Genomic DNA, 23,825 nt, shown 5'->3' with positions numbered 1-23,825 from the left:
GAGAGCATAGCAGAGGAGGGCCAGAGGGAGAGGGAGAGACAGAATTCCTAGCAGCCTCTGCTGAGCATTGAGCCCAACGTGGGGCTCCTTCCCAAGACCCTAAGATCATGACCTGAGCGAAATGGAGAGACGGATGCATAACTGACTAAGCCGCCAGGCACAGCTCTCTATCTTACTTCACTGTAAATAATGATTCCCTGAAGACTTACTCCACCATGATTTCTATCACTCTTATACGAGAATATGAAACCATGACAATGTTGGCGAACAGATGTCCCTCTGTGAGAGATGAAGAAATACACCTGGGCGTTTCCAACTGATTTTCATCCCAGCAGAGCTACTGGAACCCCATTTTAAGGTCTATCTTCCTCCTCCTTCAGACTTGGACGTCCCTTTGTCATCGACTTCATTCATTCCCACCTACCTGGATCAAAGAGTACTGCCTTGTTCCTCTTCTCACCCCACGGTTCCTTCCTCTGCTCCAAAAGGGAGACCAAATCAGGCTTGGACACAATGACACCTGTTTCATAGAGAAAGGGAAAATAAGTATGGCTGTGGATTCTTGCAAGCCACTACTGGGCTCAGTAGGGAAGAGAGAACATTGTAGAATTCTAGAAGATGATTTCCCCAGCACTGTTCACCAACGGCCCCTAGAGAACATGCAGGAGTTTCAAACACTCACTTCCTAACTTGCACTTCCAAGTTCTACCGAGACGATAAGGTGGCGTAAAACTGGAGTTTAAATGCAGGCAGTACCGCTCCACGCCACGCCAGGTTCAGAACTACCACTAATCGACAGAAATGATGTGACCCTAAGGAAGCGGAAGCTAAAGCTGAAAATAAACATCAGGAAGATTTTTGTCTCCATCTACAAACCCCTACTTATTTCCCTTTCTGCCTGGATCTGAATTCCAGGCATTCCCAGGGGAATCTTCCAAGAGACAGTCTTCAAAAGAAGAATGAAACCCCGAGAGTGGTTGGGAAATCTGGAAGGAGTCATCCTCACCCAAGAACAGGAGGTGTCCGTAGTTCTCCAGCATCACGTCCCTGTACAGTTCCCGCTGCGTGTGGCTCAGGCATCGCCACTCCTCCTGGGAGAATTCTATGGCCACGTCCCCGAATGTCAGCAGTCCCTGCAAGACATACCACCGTCACCAAGTGGCCATCGACAGAGTTCACAGTGGTCCCTAAGATCAAGAGGGAGTTAGTGTCACCAGCTAGACCCCAACATCTGACTTTCACTGCTTACCTGACTACCCCCCCAAATTTGGTCCCACATTTTACTTCACTTCTTCTGTCCACCTTATCCTTTACTTCAGCCAAAACACCCCGTGGGCAGAGTCTCCTGCGGGGAAAACAGAAACTATCCAATGAAAGGTAATGACCGCCCATGGGAAGTGCTTGGGCTGGCCCAGTTTGAGGCAGAGGGACCCAGATGTATCCCATGGAGTGATCTAGTTACCTTTACCTCAATATAAGGCTAATATTCTCCACCCACGGAGCAGCACAAACCTCAGTTACCGAATGTACGAAGCATTTTGTTAAGGTCCGTGTGCAACTTTATGCCGAGCTCTACATGAGGTGACAGGCTCCCCTTTTCTGAAGATCCACCCTAACCCGAAATAAAAGGAAATCATTTCCCCTTGCTCTGTGAGTCTCTGTTTTGGAAGTTATCCCCTGTAATTTTATTTCCTACAAATCAAGTTTCCCTTGTGTGACAAGACCACCTGGTATAGTTGCTGTGACTCACCAAGGAGTGAACTCATGGTAACGGAGTTAAACGAGGAGAACTGGCTCACCTTAGGTGAGTTTCCTGCTGTCTGCAGTTAATTTTTTCTTGTTTTTTTTTTTTTTAAAGATTTTATTTATTTATTTGAAAGAGAGAGAGACAGCCAGCGAGAGAGGGAACACAAGCAGGGGGAGTGGGAGAGGAAGAAGCAGGCTCACAGCGGAGGAGCCTGACGTGGGGCTCGATCCCATAACGCCGGGATCACGCCCTGAGCCGAAGGCAGACGCTTAACCGCTGTGCCACCCAGGCGCCCCTGCAGTTAAGATAATTTTTAACACAGTAATATGCTCTCAGGTACTGTTTAACTTCGAGGTAAAGGATGGCAGATGATACACAAAACCAGTATAAATACTGTGTGTTTCTCCAAGAGAATTTGTAAACTGAAGGCATCAACACGGGCATTCACATTATTGAGTTCTGTGTTTATAACATACAGTATAAGTTGTGTCTACTTCTTACGTGGAAGTGTTGGTGGGTTACAAACATACTCATCAAATTCTAATGTGATTAGAATTTCACAATAGTGCATTGGAGATCTCATGAAAATGCAGTTTCTGTTCAAGAATTCTGGCATTTCTAACAAGGCTTTAGCCGATGGGAAGGAACGCATTTATGAATAACAAAGAGGTAGAGCTCAGAAAGGAAGAATTCTTGGAGGACTTGGAACTGAATGGGTTTTACAGGAATTGGTTCTAGGTTCTAGAATAGCAAGAAAGGCAACGAACCTTTCTGAGCATTTCACAGTTAGGAGATATAACAGTTTTTCATAAATTAATAAAAAAATAATAGTCGAAGAGAGTAAATGGGTTTACTCTAATTTTTTCATAAATTAATAAAAAAATAATAATCGAAGAGAGTAAACCCATTATTCTTCTATTTTTTGTGACTATTTTGTCAAACATCCAGAACATCCAGTACATTCAAGGCATCCGGTCGTAACCCAGGTTATGGGTTCTAGAGTCAATAGAAAAGGACACACAGGTCAATATACAGAGAGGACTCTAAACCAATGTTCACAGCAGGTGACAAGAACGACGGAAACAAAAAGTTATCCACGCAAAACCGACCTAATCTTTTCCCATTCCATGCACCCATCCCTATGTTTAGGAAGTAGTTATATACACGTGAGAAGTGACAGAGCAGAAAACTGTCACGGTGATGAACGCAAGAGCCATTGTCAATGACATGACGCTTATAAATCACTTTGTGGATGATGCTGCTTCCCTCTGTTCTCCTCTTCACTTGATAATCACTTTACCCTCTTGTGTCCCTGAGATCCATTCTTCCATCTCGCCACCAGACAAGAACCCTGAAACAGTCTGTTCTTCGTAGAGGCTGCTTTTAGGCAAACAGGCTTGAGCAACGGAACGCTGAAAGGGGCAGTGACCCCCTGGCTGAACACGAAAGGCCCATCAGGTGACCCACCCCCAATGATCCGTAGGCCCTAACGAACCAATGGGCTACTTACAACCAGGTTCAGTTCCCCAAAAGGGGAAGATTCCATCTCCCCATATCTTCCCCCTTTAGTAACAGCCGCAGCCTCCTTGCAGACAGGCCCTCTGCAGTCCTGTCCGCCGCTCCCTCGCTGTGCAGTCAATGAACTTCTAGCGCCTCTGTTCTGCCTCGAGTGCGTTCTCTCACTTCCCCTGCCACCAGCTTCCACCTAACCAGTGCCCTAATTTGGGGGCCCCCATCTGATCAAGAGACACACCATTTAGGAACCACATCCTTGTGGCCTAAACAGTAAATCAGAATGTCAATTAGATTATGAGAATACGGTCGATGTATACAAACTTCAATCACGTATGCTTTCCTCGTCCGGTACTACTTAGTGTATTTTAGACACATTCTAAGGAACATGAACCCCCCCCCTTTGATTTTCAGAGAATATTCCAAGTGATTCTGGATATCATATCTTTTCATATCCACTGTTTATCTGTGCATTTTCTTACTCCTGGTCTACACAGAGCTGATAAGGCTTCCAGATGGGGCCTAAATAAGACCATTTTCCATCACTGATATCCCAGGACCAGACCCCTTCAGCAATAGGAATCTTTAACTCAACACCTTCCCAAGGATCTGTCACCAAGGGTCTATTTGCAATACTGGCAGGCAGGTCTTTCATTCAAAGTGACAACTGTTGATGGCCTACTCTAAGCCCGGTTGGAGAGAAGGGATAGAAGGCTCTGGCTCATAGGGGAGAAGGGTTCTAAAGACCAATTTGAGTATCATGTCTGAAAAGGTTTAAAAATTGGGCGTCAACATAGAGCAGAAACATCAGAACTAGAAAAAAAAATCAATATTAACAATTTCTAAATGTAAGGAATTTCACGAGAAAAAGACGACAGGGCCTCAGAACTCGGACGCCAGGCTTACCCGAGAACTGGCCATTTCTTCTTTCACCTCGTCCTCTGGACTTCTTGCTCAGAAGGATTCCAGGAGAAATCACAGCTGCAGCAGGAGAAAACGCCTTTAATGCCCCCAACAGAGCCTCTTCAGAGGTAAACAGCTTGCCTACAGGTAGGACTTTGAAATACAGAAAACGCCCAACATCCTAGTCATTTGTGTCTTGGAGCTATTCAGAAACTCTGATCTCCTACCAATCCCTGACTTTTCCTTCTCTGCTTTCAGGGGGCCTCCCCTCCCACAGACTCACACAAATTCTGCTACCACATAAGAAAAGTATGCTGCATGGACCTGATGCTTCCAGATTCCCGTGGCAGGGCCCGTGTTACCTCTCCTTGAGCCAAGCCTGCACTCAGCTGTCTTCTAGTCATGGTTAAGCCTGCTTAACCCTGGCTTCATCTAGAATCGCCTGGAGCATTTATGAAAACATCACTGTTGTTTCCCCCCTCACCGACTGACGAACTTTGGGGGGGGGGGGCTGCTCTGGATACAATCCTTTTTGAAATTCCACATAGGATCCTATTGGGAAGCATTTGGGGAGGTGACCAGGGATAAAACAGTAACCAAAGCTATGATTGTTACTCTGATTTAAATTCATGCCTTCTCCATTGACCACAGTTTCTGGAGATTTACACTTTCTCCCTCTTTCTGCTACACAGAGGGAGGCACCCTTACGAAGAGAGCTTTCCCTTAATAAATGCAAATGTGTCTTGCAAAAGGCAACTTGTACTGGGTTTCAGAACTTTTCCCTTGTTTCTTTAAAATAAGCCTTGGCCAGAGAGAGGTATTTTGTGGTGACAAAATGTTCCCCTTCACTAGGAATGCTTATTCTCATAAGTCACCGCCAAATAATTTTCCAAATTGAATGTACTTTTCAAATTCCCATTGATGTAGAATGTCGGGGTTTGGAGCCAATGGCCAAGAAAGAATTCTTGAGACATCTATGGTACAAAAAGGTGGTGCTTATGAAAGCATGGGGACAGGACTCATGGGGAGACAAAGCTGCACTGGGGGTGCAACGGGTGACTGAGTACATACGTTCAAGTTGGGAGGGGAAGAAGGACTGCACAAGCTCCCAAGTATTTTGGGAACAAGGCTTCCGTGATGTTGCCAGGGCTAGCTATTTTGGGGCAAAGTTCATTTATTACCACAGTAAACTCTCAATCATTAGACACTTCGGATGTATATCAGGGGGCCATATGCTTGGGGGATAATTGTTAATAATACATCTCGGAAGATAGAGGTAAAGGAAGTTTCCAAAGGAATTTTTATGTGTTAACATAGACTCACAGGATCCTGGGAGGTTGGGATGTTATCGTTAGATTGTCTTTTGCCCTCAGCAAAGTATTAAGATCAAGGCAGCTGAGCTCCCAGAGGAAGATCACTCTTCCTGTTTCAAGGACTTGTCAATGGGCTGTTGGCAGTAAGGAAATTTAATTTTTTCCTTTTGCCTTTGTTTCCCACATCAGGAGTGTAAATGAGAATTCTAATTCCTCGGGGCGCCTGGGTGGCTCAGTCGTTAAGCATCTGCCTTCAGCTCAGGGCGTGATCCCGGCGTTATGGGATCGAGCCCCACATCAGGCTCCTCCGCTATGAGCCTGCTTCTCCCTCTCCCACTCCCCCTGCTTGTGTTCCCTCTCTCGCTGGCTGTCTCTCTCTCTCTGTCAAATAAATAAAATCTTAAAAAAAAAAAAAAAAGAATTCTAATTCCTCAGTACTTTCACTGAAATTTAGCCATTCTAGAAAATATTCAGTGGTTTCTCACTGTAAAATACGAGGTAGTCTTACTACGGTTCTCCTGGTGACTGAAACTGAAACCACTTAAAAGCATCAATTTGAACAAAATCAAAAATGGCTGCATTAAAACACCCGTGAGGCATGATATTAAACCAAGTAACCTTTTAAGTAACCTTTTTTCTCTTTTGGGAAAACTCCCCTCCTTAGCCTTTTTTTATTTCTTTTTAAGGAATGTGGTACGACACTGAAAACGGGATAAACAAGGCTGGTAGCACACACAGCTCCTGTCGAGACCAGCTAGATCCTGTTGAAGCTGGAGTGCGAGCTTCTTTCTCAGGGAGTCAAGGAATAAATCCCAGGACAAAGGAGAGTGAGCATAAAGTGATAGAGTTTTATTAAGCAAGGATAGAGAAAAAGCTCTCAAGAGTGAGAGGGTCCCGATAGGGTTGCCAATGTGGGCCTTGACTGACAGTCTTTTATTTAGACCTGACCAGGGAGCTTGTGGCCTTAACATTCTTATGAAGTCTCGGTTTGAGTGAGGACTGCTGATAACATCTTTCACGGCTTACTTCTTTAGGGTCTGGTTATTCCTTGTCGGTCACAATGTGACAGCCATAAAAGGAGCCCACCTCTGATACCCAAGACAGGGGGGGCTGGTTTATTTCCTTATCCCTGGTTTCCTTGTGCCTGAGCATTTCTGGAATCTCTGTGAGCGTGATTATGGAGCCCCCTACCTAGCTCTCCCTTCCCAGCCCCACATGTCCCTTACGCAATGAGACCCTTCAGACGTTTATTGGTGGGACATCGACTTGGGGGATGATTGCCAACAGCTTTAGAGATAAAGAAGTTTCCAAAGGAATTTTTATAAGTTAAAGTAGACTTACAGGATCCTGGGGGCCGGGCTAAGATGGCCTTTTTGCCCTTAATGAAGTGTTAACATCCAGGCAGTTGAGTCCCTAGAGGAATGTCACTCTGCCCGCCTCAAAGACTTGTCAGTGGGCTGCAAGTAGTAAGGAAATTTAATAATTTCTGCCTTTGTTTCCCCCGTCACTGTATTTCCCTACCAAACCCCCTGACCCGTCCTCCAGGTGGGCCTGCAGTTCTGAAGGCCCTGACCTGCTGTGGCCTCCTTTGCCTCTCAGAGCAAGGAAGGTACTGTCCCTCTTTATTCCAAACTCTGCCTTGGCATTCTGTTTTGGCTTTGAAGCAGGAGGTCATTTTTTGCCAACATAATGAATATGTAGGAGAGGAAAACATTTTTCTTCATCTGTTCTCAACTTTCTGTCCTTTTTTTTTGAAGATTTTGTTTATTTATTTGAGAGAGAGAGAGAGAACACAAGCAGGGGGAGTGGCAGAGGGAGAGGGCCAAGCGGACTCCCCACAGAGCAGGGAGCCCAATGCGAGGCTTGATCCCAGGACCCTGAGATCATGACCTGAGCCAAAGGCAGATGCTTAACCGACTGAGCCACCCAGGCGCCCCACAATTCTTTGTCCTTCTAGTAATTAGGCACAAGACAGGTTCACAACAGAAAAAAGAAATTTCTTAATATGGGAACCTCAAAGATACTGAGTAAGGGACAGGTGGGGCGAGGTAGGAAGAGATAGGTAGGGGGCTACATGACCAGGCTCACAGAAATCCCAGATGTGGAGAGATACTGAGGTGAAAGAAACCAGTGATAAGGGAACATAACCAGACCATCTCATTGGTCTTAAACGTCAGAGATGATATATTCAAAAGAGAAGTAATCACGGTGCTATCAGCAGTAGAGACTTTAAAAAGATTTCAGTTCCCTGGCCAGTTTTCAATAAAAGACCAACCCATAAAAGCCTTCAGTGGCAACCCATTCAGGACCCGTCTCACTCTACAGAGCTTTCTCTTTCTGTTCTCACCTTCCCTTAATCAGCTTTCACTTCACCCTCTTGAGTCCATGAGATTCATTCCTTGACTCCCTGAGACAAGAACCCTGCAACAATATGAGACTCAAAGACAGGCGATTGAAAGAAAAGCGATTGATGCTTACATGCCCTTGTGACTCGAGGAGAAGGGGCTAGGGATTTAGAATTGCAGAAAGGAGGAAGTACCTTCCCAGGAAAAAGGAAAGAGCAAATGTTTGTCAAACAAATGTTTTCCACACAAGGCAGGCAGCTCCTTACACAAGGTTCATCTCTGGGGAGGGCGGGGGGGACGGGCACCTGGGTGGCCCAGTCGTTTAGGCATCTGCCTACAGCTGGGGTCATGGTCTCAGGGTCCTGGGATTGAGCCCCACATCCCACCCTCTGGTCAGCAGGGAGTCTACTTCTCCCTCTTCCTCTCTCTCTGCCCCTAACTCCACTCCTGCTCTCTCTCTCTCTCAAATAAATAAAGTCCAAAAAAATAAAATAAAAAGTTCATCTATGGTATTAGCTCTCTTCCTGGTAAAGGCACCTCATCTGATTTATTCTTGGTCCATGTATCAGCCTCCAAAAAGAAGGAAATCCTTCCACCTGCAGCAACAGAATAATCCTAGAGGACATTTTGTTAAGTTAAATAAGCCACACACAGAAAAATAGATACTGTATGAAATCACATATATGCAGAATCTAAAAAAAGGCAGAAGTATAAAAGATTAGCATGTTTGTTCCCAGGGGCTGAGGATGAGGGGAATGTTGATGTTGGTCAAATAGTAAAAAGGTTCATTATGCAGGATCCATGAACGCCGAATGTTTGATTACAGCACGGTGACTGTAGTTAATACGAGTGTATTGTACACTTCCGGTTTGCTAGAAGAGGCTATCTTAAGTGTTCTCACCACACGCATGTATACACACACACACACACACACACACACACACACAGATCTTAACTGTGGCAGGTGAAGGATGTGGTTGTTCCATTGTCTGTGGTAATTACTTTGTCACCAGGACCCAAGGGGGCAAGAACACTTGGCTCAGTTGGTCCCACACCTAGTTCTGCCCCTCGCGGCTGACAAAATCCAAAGGGAAGAAAGATGACCATGGCTGCCTCAATTTTGACCTTGGATTTTCGAGCTGGGTTCTTTCCAGCTTGTCTCTCGGCTCCCGAGGAAGACCCTGAGGGCAAAGCATCCCCTGAAGGGAACGGAAACTACCCCCTCAAACAACTGGGACTGCCTGAGCCAGAAAGACCCCACCCCTGACGGACTCCCAGACAAGGACAGATTTAACCTTGGCTGCCTGCCTGCAGGCACCCCCTCCCTTTTGCCCCCCATTTTCCTTATATAACCCTGGACGTATTTCCAGCACTCTGGAGACCATCTTTGAGACGTTGCTCGGCCGTCTTCCCGGTGTGGGCCTCCCTGAAATAACTTCCTCTCTCGTCTCCCCGCCATGTGTCTCTCTGCCTCGGACCTTGTCACAGTGAGTGGCCAACCCTGCTCTGTTTGGGACCGCAGGAGCCACGTGCTCTGGGACCCCTCCCTGTGCCCTGGCCAAGAGCAGACTGATGAGTGGTCACAAAACATGAGGGAATTTACTCCAGGGAGGCGACCGCAGACAAGGCAGAGGACTAGTGTCTCAAAGATTGTCTCCAAACTGCTGAAAGTGCTTCAGGTTTGAATAAAGAAAACACAGGACCAAGGGTGGTGGTACATGCAGGTCAGTGGCAGAGGTCAGGCCGGTCACTGCACTGGCGTCAGGCATGTGGGGTCTTGCCGGCTCAGGGCAGGCCCTGTTGTTTCAGGTTGTCGTGTTCTTTCCCTTCCTGGGATGCCTTGCCTACTGGGCTCCTGCCTGAGTTAAAAGATAAGCTAGCAAGAAGCAGCGAAGCAATTTCAAAGTACAGACTAAGGTCGAAATGACAACCGCTGAAGGCACTACAGGGCCTCCAGCCACTTCACCGTATGTCTGTATATTCACTTTTTAAAACTTGAGTGACTACTAGATGTTTAGAAATGGAAAACAGGTGCTGAATGGGTTGGCTCTTGAAGCTGTCACGGAGCAAGAATATCCGGTCCCCTTTTTGGGCACTAAGAATTCCTGACCCTTATGAGGTTGTTCCAGCTGCGCTAAGAATCAAATTGACATGACACAGATGAACAGGAGAGAATACAATTCAAGAGCACACACAAACACATGGAAATTCCAAAGTCAGGCAGGCAGAAGGAGGTATGTATGTCATCCTGAACCAAGGAGAAGGGAGTGGGAGTGTGGGATTTCAAGAGAAAGAAATGCAGCTGACAGGGTAATAAGGAGAAGAGCAGGTGTTTGGTGAGAAGAGGTTCCGGACAGCTGCCTCCACTCCCCACCGGAAGGCGCCACTTTGGGGTAAGGATTATTTTGAGCAGAAAACACTTGAGACGCTATGGTCTTAAGAGAAATGTGTGTCCCTCACTTAACCACACAGAAGAATCTAAATTGAAGGTATTTTCCAGAAAAATGTTATTAACAAATTTTCTCTGAGTGACTCATCTCTATGGTAGGGCAAATGTCTACCAAACATCTGCTTTTCCTAGTGCCCTGCGAATGATGTTCCTTTCCTCTGAATTCTCAGATCCCTACTCCCTTCTCCTCAGTTCAGAGTCACATATATACCTCATGTTGCCTTTAAAATTTCCATGTCTATGGAGATTCCTTGTACATATGCCATTAACTTTGATTTTCTCTGGGTAATCTGTCAATTTCATTCTTAGTCCAGCTAGAAGGACCCTTGAAAAGGACATGAATTCCTGCTCCTCGACATTGGCAATCAGATGTCTGCTCTGCCATACAGATGAATCACTCAAGCAAAATTTACCTCCTGTAATAACCCTGGTTTTGGAAAGGGCCCCCAATTTAGATTCCCCTATGTAGTTAAGGGAGGAGCAAAAGTTTCTCCTGGGCCCACAGGGTCTTGATTGCCTTCAGGCCCAAATAATACACCTGCCAAAGTGGCACATTCTGGTGGGGCCTGTCCCGGCCCCTTTCAGGCACAGAATTTAATGAGAAAGACAGAAAGCAAGGCACCAAACGTACAATCTTTGTGCTGTAGTTTTGGAACGTTGGTGAGATCGAGAGCTGACGGCCAAGAAAGAATTCTTGAGATGTCTTTGGTGCAAAAAAGGTGATTTTATTAAAGCAGAGGGACTAGACCAATGGGAAGAAAGAGCTGTGCAGAGTGGTTGTGAGGAATGCCTCAGGCGGAGGTCAGGAAAAAGGAAGGTGTCCAAAAGGATTTTCATATGCTAAAGAAGACAGGATACTGGAGACCTTGTTATTGTCAAGCTAAGGTTGTTTTTCCCTCTAGCAAAGCGTTAACGTGAAGAATGTTGGGAGTTTCCCCGGAGGAATGTCACACACATCCCACCCAGGAGTGTGGTGGCAGAGAGGCTGTGGGGTATCAGCTTCTGCTTCGTCCTTAGCTTGCCTTCTGTTCCCTTATTATTTGCTTCCATATATCTGATTTGGGGTGTCAGCCGAACAGGAGCACTTACCATTGAGATGTGGGAGGAGCAGTGAACCAAACCTCTGACCCGCTCTCATCTGTTCAGTGAGGGGAGAACCCAGGGTGGGGCCAGACCTAGACAAGCTTCAGAAGAGAAGGTTCTGGGTGGAGCTGGAGAGGCAGAGGGCTCTACGCTTCTGATCTCCTTGCTTATTGGATATTCCCAGTTCTCTCTTCCTACATTTGCCTAGCAGAAACTTCGTATGATTATATTCTACTTAAGCCAATTCCCTGTCTGTTTTGTAACAAAAAATAATGGGCAATTTAACAGAAACACGTAGAGATTTATGGGCCAATACTATCAGAAACTAAAGTTCACTCTTGAAAGACATGAAGTGCATGGGTCTACTTGCACAGAGATTTTTTTGGATAAATACAGCAAAGCACTGCAAATGTATTTTCCTTACGATTTTCTTTCTCTCTTTTTTTTTTTTTTAAGATTTTATTTATTTGACAGAGATAGAGACAGCCAGCGAGAGAGGGAACACAAGCAGGGGGAGTGGGAGAGGAAGAAGCAGGCTCATAGCGGAGGAGCCTGATGTGGGGCTCGATCCCATAACGCCGGGATCACGCCCTGAGCCGAAGGCAGACGCTTAACCGCTGTGCCACCCAGGCGCCCCTTCCTTACGATTTTCTTAATATTTCTCTAGCTTACTTTTATTGTAAGACTATTATATATTTATATATATAAATACAAATATTTATATATACATTAAAAATATATAAATATCTATATAAATATATATAGATATGGATATATAGAGAGAGTCAGTATGTAATCGACTATGTTATTGGTAAGGTTTCCAGTCAAAAGCTGTCTGTTAAGAGTTAAGTTTTTGGGGTGTCCAAAGTGATACATGGATTTTGACCTGCACACCATTCGCTCTCGACTGAAAGTCTCTGGATGGTGGGGACCATGGCTCTTCATCTCTGCTTTTCTAACGGCCAAGTTAAATAGAACAAATCACTTTCTCTATGAGTTTGCATCTCTAAGCCTCCTAAGTGTTCGTCACAGCAGCTATAAACACAATCCAATCATGAGAAAAACATCAGACAAATTCAATTTTAGAGATAAAAAACACCTGAGCAGGTCTTCTCAAACCTGTCAAGGTCATGAAATTTAGGAAAGCATGAAAAACAGATACAGAGCAAAGAATATTGCAGGGATAGGATGACCATAAAATGCTATTTTGGACCGCATCCTTGTGGATGATGAGGGATAGTTGGAAGGTGGGCGGGCAGGCAGGGATGAGAGGCCCCACCCTAAGAGGAAACCACCCTTAAAAGGACTTTACCCCACCCTGGAAGGAGCCCTCCACCCTTTCCCATGTGATAGATAGGTGATAAAAACATGACTGGATGACAGGCTCAGCGAGGGTTAATGAGATTAAAACAGCTCCTCTAACAAACTCCTAAAAACCCCTAAACTTAGAAAGTTCGGTGGCAGTCCTCTTGGGTCCCCTCCCTCCTCTGGAGCTTTGTACTGTCACTTTGCTGTCACTCAATAAACCTTGCTTTGCTGCCCACCACTCTGTCTGGTCTACCTCTTCGCTCTTCGAAATGGGGTGACCAAGAACTGTGGGCACCAATGAAGAAAAAAAAATCCTGTTACAGTGGATGGAAAAATAATTACAATTGGTGAAATACTAATAATTCTGAAATATCTATAATGTTCATGGGCCATTCGTAGTTGTAAGTTTTGTCAAAAGGACCACAGTCATGTCATGGTAACAAGGGAACAGGGTGAAGACTCCGTAAGAACTCTCTCTATTCTCTCTGCCACACTTCTGCAACAATTAATGTATTACACAATACAAATTTACATTAAAATTATAACTATAATTAGTGTTACATTAAATTAACATTGAATAAATAATCCCCGTTTTAAAAACCGTGTCCACTGTCCTCCTTTAGATATTTCAAAAGCAATGCAACTTCTTATTCGATAAAATACTTCATGCCTTCTGTCCCCCAATTGCACTACTTTTATTTTCCAGGCTTGGTGAACGTTTCCTCCATAAGATTGCTTGTTAAAATTGAGACATCTGAGGACTACCCTCGTAACCTGTTTCTTTTCAAAACAGTCCACTGGCCTCAAAGCTTAATACAAACCGGGAGAACTCCAGCACATCACCAAATCCACTGAACTTGAACTCGGACGCAAAATGATTGTTCATTACTTGCTAGCCACCATAATTCTTATTATACATCAGCTGAAACACCACCTGTATTTTCTTCTGTTCCCTGCAGCTCACTATTACAATTATAACTGAAAGCACTTAAATATGCTAGTGGTTTTCCTTGAGCACTGTCATCTGTCGAGACTTCAACACTTCTCCTAGGATACGAGACAGTGTTCACCACTTAGTCTCCAATGCCTGCACTGCCTAAAACCTAGCTTTCCCTGCACCTTCCCCACCCATCAGTTGCATTACACTTCTGAGACAGTTTCCCTCACCCCCAGTTTCTTGAAGGACCATTTGACACGTTAGCTTATCTTTATGGAACCGTCTTCAAAGCCTCACACCCAGATAAATGTTAGGCAAATATAATATCTCATATTGAAGGATACAAATTCAAAGATACTTCAAGTATTTCTGCATTATTACAGGACACAGTTGTATTACTGATTAGACTCTGGCCTTATTGCTGGGACCAGTAACACAATATAATTGTACAGCTGCCCCCCCCCTCTCTCTCTCTATATATATAAAGATTTTATTTATTTATATTTGCAGGGGAGAGAGAGAGAGAGAGCCAGCACACACATGAGCAGGGGGGAGGGGCAGAGGGAAAATCAGACTCCCTGCTGAGTGGGGAACCTGACCAAGGACTCCATCCCATAAGCCGAAGGCAGACACTTAACCAACTGAGCCACCCAGGTGTCCTCTACGATAATTATAAAAGGTTTCGTTCTACGGCTATAATTTATTATTTATTACTAGAATGGATTATCTTATTCACAATTTTACCTAAACTGTGAATGACTTGTAATTGTACATGACATTCTCTGAGGCATGACTATATAAATGACTAACATGGAGAAAAACAGACTACTTTTTTCTCATGAGATGAGAAAGTTTTGTAATTCCTCCAGGATACAGAACACAGCCTGAATACACTGTGAATATTACTCAAGAAAATAAAAGCGCTGGCCATGGGGAAACATGCATTGGTGAAGGCCGAGTTGTTCCATTGCTCCCACATGGTCTAATGAAAAAGAGAAAAATCACAATGATGGCAGAGAGGGTATAAAAATGACAAAGATACTTCCCTAGGACAAGGATGCCGGGGGTATGTGTTATCTCAGGAGAGGATCTAGGTGTGTGTTGTTCCTATCAATGCGTTGGCCCATCAGCTTGTGCACGCACAGAATGAGAACCACAGTAAGTCTGAAACACAAAACATCTGAGGTACATCCGAACGCTGTATAGAGTAAGTTTATCTGTTTGTCACAAAGTACAGCAGAACCAGATCCAATACTTAGTGTTTGTGAAATATTTGTTGCTCTTCCTGTCTCGTATCTACATAGAAACTGTGATATTGACCAGCCCATGGAGAATCTGGCACAGGATGCTGGAGGGGCCGATAGAGTGTGGGACTGTGACTTAATGCTTCCCCCAACTGGAGTCCTAGGACTGATGTTAATGGCCTGGAAGTCTCTCAAGGGGACGGAGTTGCCAATGGACACACCTCTGGACATTCTGTGAAATTAGAAAAGAAGTCTCTATCTAAAATCATGCAGAAAATGCTTCAGGCCAAAAGCTTCCAAGGTGTCTGGGATTCCACTTAGAAATTACGACCCACAGGTGGCTACATTCAGATGACTGAGAACCTCTCACACTCGCCCTGATTCCACTGGTACGAAGGGAAAAAAAAAGATGACATAAGATGTAGAATCCTGCAAGTTTCCACTGAAAATCTGGACCAGATTAATGTCTTAAAAGTGGTGCAGGCTTAGTCCATTCTGCTGTGAATCTCTGATGTTTATTTAGATTTGTTTTTTTTTTCATTACATAAATGGCCAGTTTTTACATCTTTAATGTTTTTATGGCTTTTTTTTTTTCCAAAATGTGTATTTAAAAGAAAGGATTTCCCCTATTCATTACATTTCTAGGGTTCTAAAGATTTTTATATATTTATTTATTTGAGATAGAGCGAGAGGGAATGAGAGAAGGGAGGGGCAGAGGGAGAGGGAGAAGCAGGCTCTCCACTGAGCAGGGAGCCTGATACGGGGCTCGATCCCAGGACCTTCAGATCATGACCCGAGCCAAAGGCAAATGCTTAATTGACTGAGCCACCCAGGCACCCCTTAGGGTTTCTATCTGGTATGTACTCTCTGATGTCGAGTGTTAAGTTCAGGGTAAAGGCATTACCACATTCTTTACATTTGTACGTTGTCTCTCCACTATGAATTCTCTAATGTATAGTCAAGTGATGGCTCTAGTTAATGATTTGGTTATATTCTCTACATTTGTAGGGTTTCTCCCCTGCATGTATTGTCTTCTGTCAAGGAAGGCTTGAAATCCAGACAAAGGCTTTGCCATATTTTTTACATTTGGGGGGTTTCTCCCAGGATGAATGCATAGATGTTTACTTAGGTGGTCATTCTGTTTAAAGGCTTTGCCATATTCTCTGCATTTGTTGGGTTTCTCCCCAAGTACATATATTCTGATGTCAAGGAAAGTCTGAGCAATAAAGGCTTCAGCAAAATCTTTACATTTGTAAGTTTTCTTCCCAGTATGTATTCTCTGATGTGAAGAAAGGGTTGAGTGCTGGTTAAAGGTGTGGCCATGTTACTTACATTTGTAAGGTTTCTCCCCAAAATGAGTTCTCTGATGGCAGGAAGGCTAGAACTCTGGGTAAAAGCTTTACACATTCTTTACATTTCTAAGGTTTTTCTCCCGTATACACTCTCTGATTTAAAAAAATTGAGTACTGGTTAGGGCTTTGCCACATTCCTCACATATGTAAGGTTTCTTCTCAGTATGAAAACTCTTTGTTGAGCGTGTTTGGAAGACTGTGCTTAAAAACTTTGCCACACTGCTATATTTGTATGTCTTCTCTCCAGTAAGGAAACAATGACATTTAATAAGGATTGAGCTTTGCTAAAAGACTTTCTCACATTTATTTCTTTTGTGCTGGTTCTCTAGAAACGGAGTTCTCTGCTGTTTATTAGGATTTGACCCATGGTAACATTTTGCCCAGATTCATTGCACTGATAAAATCTGTCCGCACTGTTAAACACCTTGGTAATTATTAAAGATAGAGTCCTTGCTAAAGATCTTCCTAAGTTCACAACACATAAAAAGTTGATCCAAATTAACTTTGTAATTTTTGATACTCTCTCTTCCATCGTTGTAATTTCTCTCTTTTTCAGTGGATTATGTGGAGGGAAGTGAACAACTCAGCCTTAATCAGCCCATGTTTCCCAGCTGCCAGCACCTTTATTCTCTTGAGTGATGACGACTGTGTATCCAGGTCCTTCTCTGTATCCTGGGGAATTACAAAACTTTCTCATCTCATGAGAAAAATGTACTGTTCTTTTCCATGTCAGCCATTTATATATTCATGCCTCACAGAGTGTTGTATACAATTACAAGCCAGTCACACTTGTAGGTAAAATTGTGAACTGGATAATCTATTCTAGTAATAAATACAGAGTTACAGCTGTAGAATGAATGCTTTTATAATTATTGTATAATTCTCCATACAATTACATGGCATTAATGGTACCAAGAGATAAGTTCAGAGACCATTCAGGAGTGAAATAATGTATCCTGAAAGAATGCAGAGACACTCAAAAATATCTTTGAACGTGTATCTTTCAATATGAGATATTACATCACCTAATATGTACTTGGGTGTGGGTTGTGAAGACAGCTCCACAAACATGGTTACAAATTTGTTGGTCCTTCAAGAAGCTGGAGCCCCTCACATTCACTGCAGAATCTCTAAGTGGCGACAGGAATAATGATTAAAACTTACCACACTAGGTCCTGTGTTACTGCAAACTCAGGAGGGAAGAAGACCATTCACAGTGCAAGGCTAAGACCCACTGAAACTCCTACAGTCATGACCACAAGCACAGCTAGCTGTAACCTGTAGGCACTGGAGTAGAGGCATCTTACTTCAGGGAGCCCTGCTCAGGGACAGGAAACAGCAGACACATATCCTGCATCTGAGGATAAGGCTCCATCAGGAAAGATCCATGCTCTACCTGATGGCCCAGCCTAAGTCTCACCTTCCTGGTACCTGGATCCCTATGGGGGCATCTGGTCAATCTCGCTGGGGCACACTCTCCAGAACCAGGGACTCTTTTAACCTTTGCGGCTGTCCTGTGTAGACTGGGTTTAGACTAGCACAAGAATCTGAATCTCCTTCCATCTTAGAGAAAGAGGCATTAGTCATCCAGGGCCCTCTCCTCCCTCCGTAGAAGCAATTGCCTTCATGGTAGCCAGGTGGGAGACCCCTGGGTTCCTCTGACTGTGGTGAAGAATAACAGACATAATAGTTGTCATGCTGTACTTCAGAGCTCTAGATTTTATTCATCCTGAATAACTCAAATTTTGTACCATTTGACCAACATCTGCCATTTTACCCTCAGTCAGCTCCTGACCATCACAATTGTACTCTGCTTTTATGAGTTCAACTTATTAGATTCCAGATATAATCGAGATAATACAGTATTTGCCATTTTGTGTGGCTTATCCCACTTACAGTAAGATCCTCCAGGCTCACCTACTTTGTCCCAAATGGAAGCATGTCCTTTTTTAAAGGCTGAATTTTGGATACAGATGTCTAGATATCTAGATAGATAAACAGATATAAATATTATAGATGTTATATGTTATGATACATAATTTATTCTATGATATATATTTTTATATCATAAATAATATTACATGGCAGAAATATATACACACATATATACATATACATACATATATATACATATATACACACACACATAGATATATATGTATCACATTTTCTTTAACCACTCCTCCCAGAAAGCACGGAAACTACAGGGAGATGACTCTTCCTATTTGCTAGAATGGCTAAACTTCAGGAAAAAAAAATAACACCAATGTGCAGGAATTAAAATTATCATATATTGCTGATAAACGTGTACAAAGTCCAGGAAAACTGTCATATACTTATAAACTCAAACATTTTTCTATCCTGTTAAAAAAATATAAGTACAATGAGAACTCTCAGAACTACGAATCTACCCTTCCTTTCTGCATTTTTCCATTCATCTGTATTTCGCTCCTACAGTATACAAACATTTATTTAATCAATAGGATAACAGAGGATGAAGCACAGAGCCACCTATGTAGGCCCAGTACCTACCTCTTTATGGTTATTACAGGACACCTAGTGCCCAGCTCACAGGATATTATGGGGATTAAATCACATCATATATATTAAGTTCCCAACATGGTCCACTGTAACTTCCTTGGGAACACAAAATTAGTGCTCAATCAACATAGCAGTAATGTATACATGTTGTTTTCCAGACAGAGACTTGCTCAGACATCAGCGCTCACTAGCCTTCTTCCTGTAAACTTCACAGCGCTAATAGTAAACTCTTTCCTGGGAACTCACCAGGAACTGTTGGTGTTGACATAAGATGGTGGGGGTGGGTGCCTCAGATATGCTCTGCCTGCATTCTCTACCGTAGTGCCATGAAACGTGGGTCTAGTGGCTTAACTTTAAAATGTGGACTATCAGTGGCCATCCCAGGAATGGAAGGTGGGATGCTAGGTCTTACCTTGGAAGCACTGTTTTCACTAGAAAGGTAAACCGACTCCCCAACCTGGAAACCCTTTGCTCTCCTTTATCTGAGTCTGCGCCTCAGGAAATCGTGTGAATGGCAACTGGAGCAACCCAGGAGGCAGATATGCCAGGAGCTCTGTTCGCGGAGCTGTTCTGAGAAGGGAGGATCCGGGAAGGGCAGTGGAGCAGAGGGCAAGTTCATGACCTAAGTGGCCATTTTGACAGAATCTGAAGGGACTTTTTTTTTTTTTTTTTTTAAGATTTTTAAAATGTACTTGACAGAGAGAGAGCGAGAGAGAGCGAGAGAGAGCGCACAAGCAGGGGGAGCAGCAGGCTCTCTGCTGATACCAGGACCCCGGTATCAGGCACAGACGCTTAACCGGCTGAGCCACCCAGGCTCCGTCCCTGATGCCCGCCTGCTCTGGGGTACTCTCCGTTGTGGCAGATGCCAGAGTCAGGTCCTTGAGTGGTTCACTGGCATTCTCTTTGTACGGATGTGTGAAGTTTTAGTAACAGGAAAAGGAGAGGGCATCAAAACTCCCAGTGTGATAGCACGACGGTCAGAGGGAGGACCGGTCTGTCCATAGTCTCTGGTCCTTACCTTGCCTGAACTGTGAACTCAGGCGTGTGGGCCTGGTTGAGACGGGATTCAGGGGTCCTGCTGTGGAGACCGGGACTGGTGACGGGAGGAGCACAGGACGGCAGGTTTGGCTCTGAGGCGGGCTGTGTGTGCCACGCGCACTCCCAGCGCATGGGCAGCACTCGGCAGGAAATTCTTTCTGCGCAGGCGCTATGGGAGCCATTACTAAGGGTGAAGTCTGGGGAAGTGAGGGCAGAGTCGCGCCGTTGCGCTGCACGCATGTGCGAAAGTGAGCGGAGAGGGGCGGGGAAATATGGCACCTTGAGTCCGCTGCCCACTGACAAGGTGGGGAAGATGTCCAGGCCAAGTGAGAAAGGGTTCAACGTGAAAGGTGGTCCTGTGTGGTGTTAAAAGATGAAATGACGTATCTTCCAATTTCTAAGAGTGAATTTCAGCAGTTAACTTGTTTTTAAATGTTTAGGCATGCTCCACCCGTAGGAGCCAGGAGTGAGGTTTTTTAGTTTTTATTTTTATTTTTTTAAGATTTTAGTTATTCATTTGGCAGAGAGAGAAAAAGAGAGGACACAAACAGGCGGAGTGGCAGGAGAAGGAGAAGCAAGCTCCCCGCTGAGCAGGAAGCCCGCTGTGGGGCTCTATCCCGGGACCCTGGCATCATGATCTGACCGGAGGGCATGTGCTTAGCCGACGGAGCCACCCAGGAGCCCGTAGGAGTGAGGTTTTTAATGAGAGAATGTAGAAGGGAAGCAAGGACGGTGTTTGACTGGATATACCTTAAGAAGTTAACTTATTTTTGGAAGGCCTATTTGACTGTAATTGTTTGCTCTTAAGTTCATTTTCTTCCACTCCAGTGTAGTGACTGTGAATTAAGATGTGGTTTCCTTACAGACACAACTGAGGCATTAGAGACACTTCAGTCTATGGCTTCCCTGTTTAATTTCTTGAGCAGTGGAAGCATAGCTGGTACGACACTACGGGGTTTTTGTTTTGTTTTTCATAGGAATTCAGAAACTGTCCATTCAGTGTAACAATGCAAGTCATGATGGTGCAACAATCTTCTGTCCCAGAACTTTAACCCAGTTAAGTCCCACGTGTACAAATCAAAGAGCCACACTGCGTGATGTGCATAACAGCAGACCTGTACATCCAACTGTAATTGTATAAACAGGAGAACGTTTCAACAAGGACATATTTATAACTACTGTGGGATATGGTATGTTTTCATGTTGCAGTACATTCATTTTCTACTGGTGTGGAAACGCCAGCTTAATATAGCATCGATTAAGGAATGCAATTTGACAGTAAGTTTGATACGACGATATTTACATAAACACCGAACCAAGTATAAAATATTTTAGCCTCTACATGTGTTATAGTCTGAAATTGTGTAAGAGGGAGGCTCCAGCTCAACCTCACAAATTGTTATGCCTGAAGATTGGGGATAATAATGAAAATTTTTACTTTAGATATTTTATAAGTTTATTTAGATATTTTATAAGATATTTTATAAGTTTATAATTTTTTTTTAAGATTGTATTTATTTGTCAGAGAGAGCGTGCGCACAAGCAAGGGGAGCATCAGGCAGGGGGAGAAGCAGCCTCCCCACTCAGCAAGGAGCCTGATGCGAGACTGGATCCCAGGACCTGAGTTGAAGGCAGACACTTAACTGAACGAGCCACCCAGGTGTCCCAAGTTTATACTTTTAATTTTACAATTAATGATACGCCTATGTGTATTTGTTTTCTATCAGTACCGTAACAAATTGCAAGTATTTAGGAGCTCCTAAAAATATAATTCTGTTAAGTCTGAATTTCAGTGAACTTCGCTGGGCTTTCTGTTTAGGACCCTATAAGGTTAGAGTCAAGGTTTCATGAGGCATTGGATCTTCTCAGGAACCTAGGTCAGCAGTCACTTTACTCTAAATTTTACCTATGGTCGTTTACTACCTACTCAACTGAAAGGAGTACTCGGTATTTTATGTAAGGTTACTGGCATGGGCTGGAATTACAAATAGTTGACAGATTTGAATCAAGTGCAAATCAGAGAATTAATGAGTAGGATTAGCGACCTCTAAATGTACCCCTGCGATTTCCATCACCACCAGCTCCAACCCTCCTCTCCTTCCTCTCTATCCCCCATTGTGACCTCAATCTCTCCACCTTTAGATTTCCATGAAACCTAACTCTTTCCCTGAAAATGACCCTTCTAGCCTTGTTCATTGCTCTTTTAAGTCCACTGGGAGCATTTTAGACCTCTACACCAATAAACCAATAAACCCCTTTTTTGCCTGATCCTAGAGCCCTCAGTCCAACCTTCCTTCCATTGTACCAAGAACCTCCATGCATTCTTTCCTCCTCTATTGCCATTTATCCCCTCCCCACCCCCGATTCCAGTAACTTTAGCCTATTTATTGCGTCTTTTATATCCACTGTCCTCAATATCTGAGCCATCATTTATTGGGAGTCCTTAGTTTCCTCATGACCCTGCACCCATTTCCCCAACCCTACACTCCCTGACTCTTTCTCATGGACACGTTCTTCTACTGATGCCCACTATTCTCCCAGTTCTCATGATCCCCCTCCACTCCATTAACTCTCTGTCCATTACGTTCCCCGGGCATCATCTATTCTTCCCACTTCTTTACCTCTGGTTGAAACACTTTTAACACCCCCAGGCCTCCATCCACAAGCAACTATCCCCCTTTCACCCCCATGTTCTTTAACCCTTCATAAGCAATAAGGTTTGCATGCAGGGCGCCTGGGTGGCACAGCGGTTAAGTGTCTGCCTTCAGCTCAGGGCGTGATCCCAGGGTCCTGGGATCAAGCCCCACATCAGGCTCCTCCGCTGGGAGCCTGCTTCTTCCTCTCCCACTCCCCCTGCTTGTGTTCCCTCTCTCGCTGGCTGTCTCTATCTCTGTCGAATAAATAAAATCTTTAAAAAAAAAAAATAATAAGGTTTGCATGCCTTTTACCCAAACTTGCCTTTTAACTCCCTTTGCCAATTCCTCATCCATTATCCACTTCCTTCCCGATTTCCTTCCCCCTTATCCCCTCAACACACATATCCTTCATACTCTTAATGTCCCTGCATACACCCCACCCCCAACCTTCAAACCTGTAGTGCACATTAATCCCTCAGTGCCATTTAACCACCTAGTGCTTTTTATTCACGTTGTGTTACACAGTGTGCCTCAAATATGCTTGGTCCTAATCCTCACTACATGTAATTGTAACCTTACTGGGCAGTAGGATGTCATCAAGCTAAAATGAGGTCATACTGGATTCAGGTAAATCCCAATTCAATGACTGGTGTCCTATTCAGAAGAGAGAAGTTTTTTTTTTTTTTTTTTTTAAGATTTTATTTATTTGTAAGAGAGAGAGAGAGCACAAGCAGGGGGAGCAGCAAGCAGAGGGAGGAGGCGGCTCCCTGCTGAGCAAGGAGTCCAAAGCCAGACTCGACCCCAGGACACTGGGATCATGACCTGAGCCGAAGGCAGATGCTTAACGGACTGAGCCACCCGGGCATCAAGAGAAGACGGAAAATTAGACACACACAGAGGGGTGTGTGAAGAGGAAGGACAGAGTGATGCATCTACAAGCCAAGGAAAGTCCAAGACAGCAGACGGTCCCTAGAAGTTAGAAAGATGAAAGACTTAATTCTTGAGATAAGGTGTGGCCCTGCCAACAGCGTGGCTTCACACGTCCAAGCACCTCCGAACTGGGAGACAGTGATTTTTCGGGTTCCTTAGCCAGCCGGCTGTGATCATTTGTACAGCAGCCCTAAGAAACTAACACGGATCCTACCCTCTCTTCCCTTGCGGCTCTGTTACCCCAAGCCCCCAAACTCCGCATTCTCCATTTATCCCTGGCCCTCATTCTTACCCCACTGTATCACTCCCCATCTTTGGGCCACGAATTTCAACCTAAAACGGCAGTGCTCCTTACTCTCTCAGTGGCGTATATTGTGAACACGGTCCGTGACAGTATTGTTAAACAGTATTATTTAACATCCTACCACAATTCTGATTTTCTGTCTTTAGTGGAAGGTATGCACTAGTGCATGCTTGAAAATGCTGC

At 44.2% G+C, this 23,825-nt stretch overlaps 1 protein-coding gene across 24 annotated transcripts in view; it reads right to left on the bottom strand.

The window, feature by feature from the left end:
* Positions 1 to 23,825, bottom strand: part of LOC113249186 (zinc finger protein 420-like) — a 237,286-nt gene that overhangs the window by 192,929 nt on the left and 20,532 nt on the right. For 21 of the 24 annotated variants that reach the window (XR_008960058.1, XR_008960059.1, XR_008960063.1 and 18 more), the window contains exons 2-4: positions 4,166 to 4,240; positions 1,007 to 1,133; positions 425 to 520 (exon numbers count right to left, since the gene is read on the bottom strand). Coding sequence is in view for 15 of the 24 variants with exons in the window: in XM_057313977.1 (XP_057169960.1) it covers positions 425 to 520; positions 1,007 to 1,133; positions 4,166 to 4,180 (238 nt within the window). In the remaining 9 variants the exon portion in view is untranslated. Of the gene's footprint in view, positions 1 to 424; positions 521 to 1,006; positions 1,134 to 4,165; positions 4,241 to 18,089; positions 18,179 to 23,825 lie in introns of all 24 variants that reach the window. The other 3 variants (XM_057313978.1, XM_057313979.1, XM_057313980.1) reach the window with 3 other exon arrangements.

This window comes from Ursus arctos, unplaced genomic scaffold (assembly GCF_023065955.2).
Source record: "Ursus arctos isolate Adak ecotype North America unplaced genomic scaffold, UrsArc2.0 scaffold_19, whole genome shotgun sequence".
Taxonomy (NCBI): Eukaryota; Metazoa; Chordata; class Mammalia; order Carnivora; family Ursidae; genus Ursus; species Ursus arctos.
Note: the sequence above shows the minus strand (reverse complement) of the source record. Positions and strands in the feature narration are given on the sequence as shown.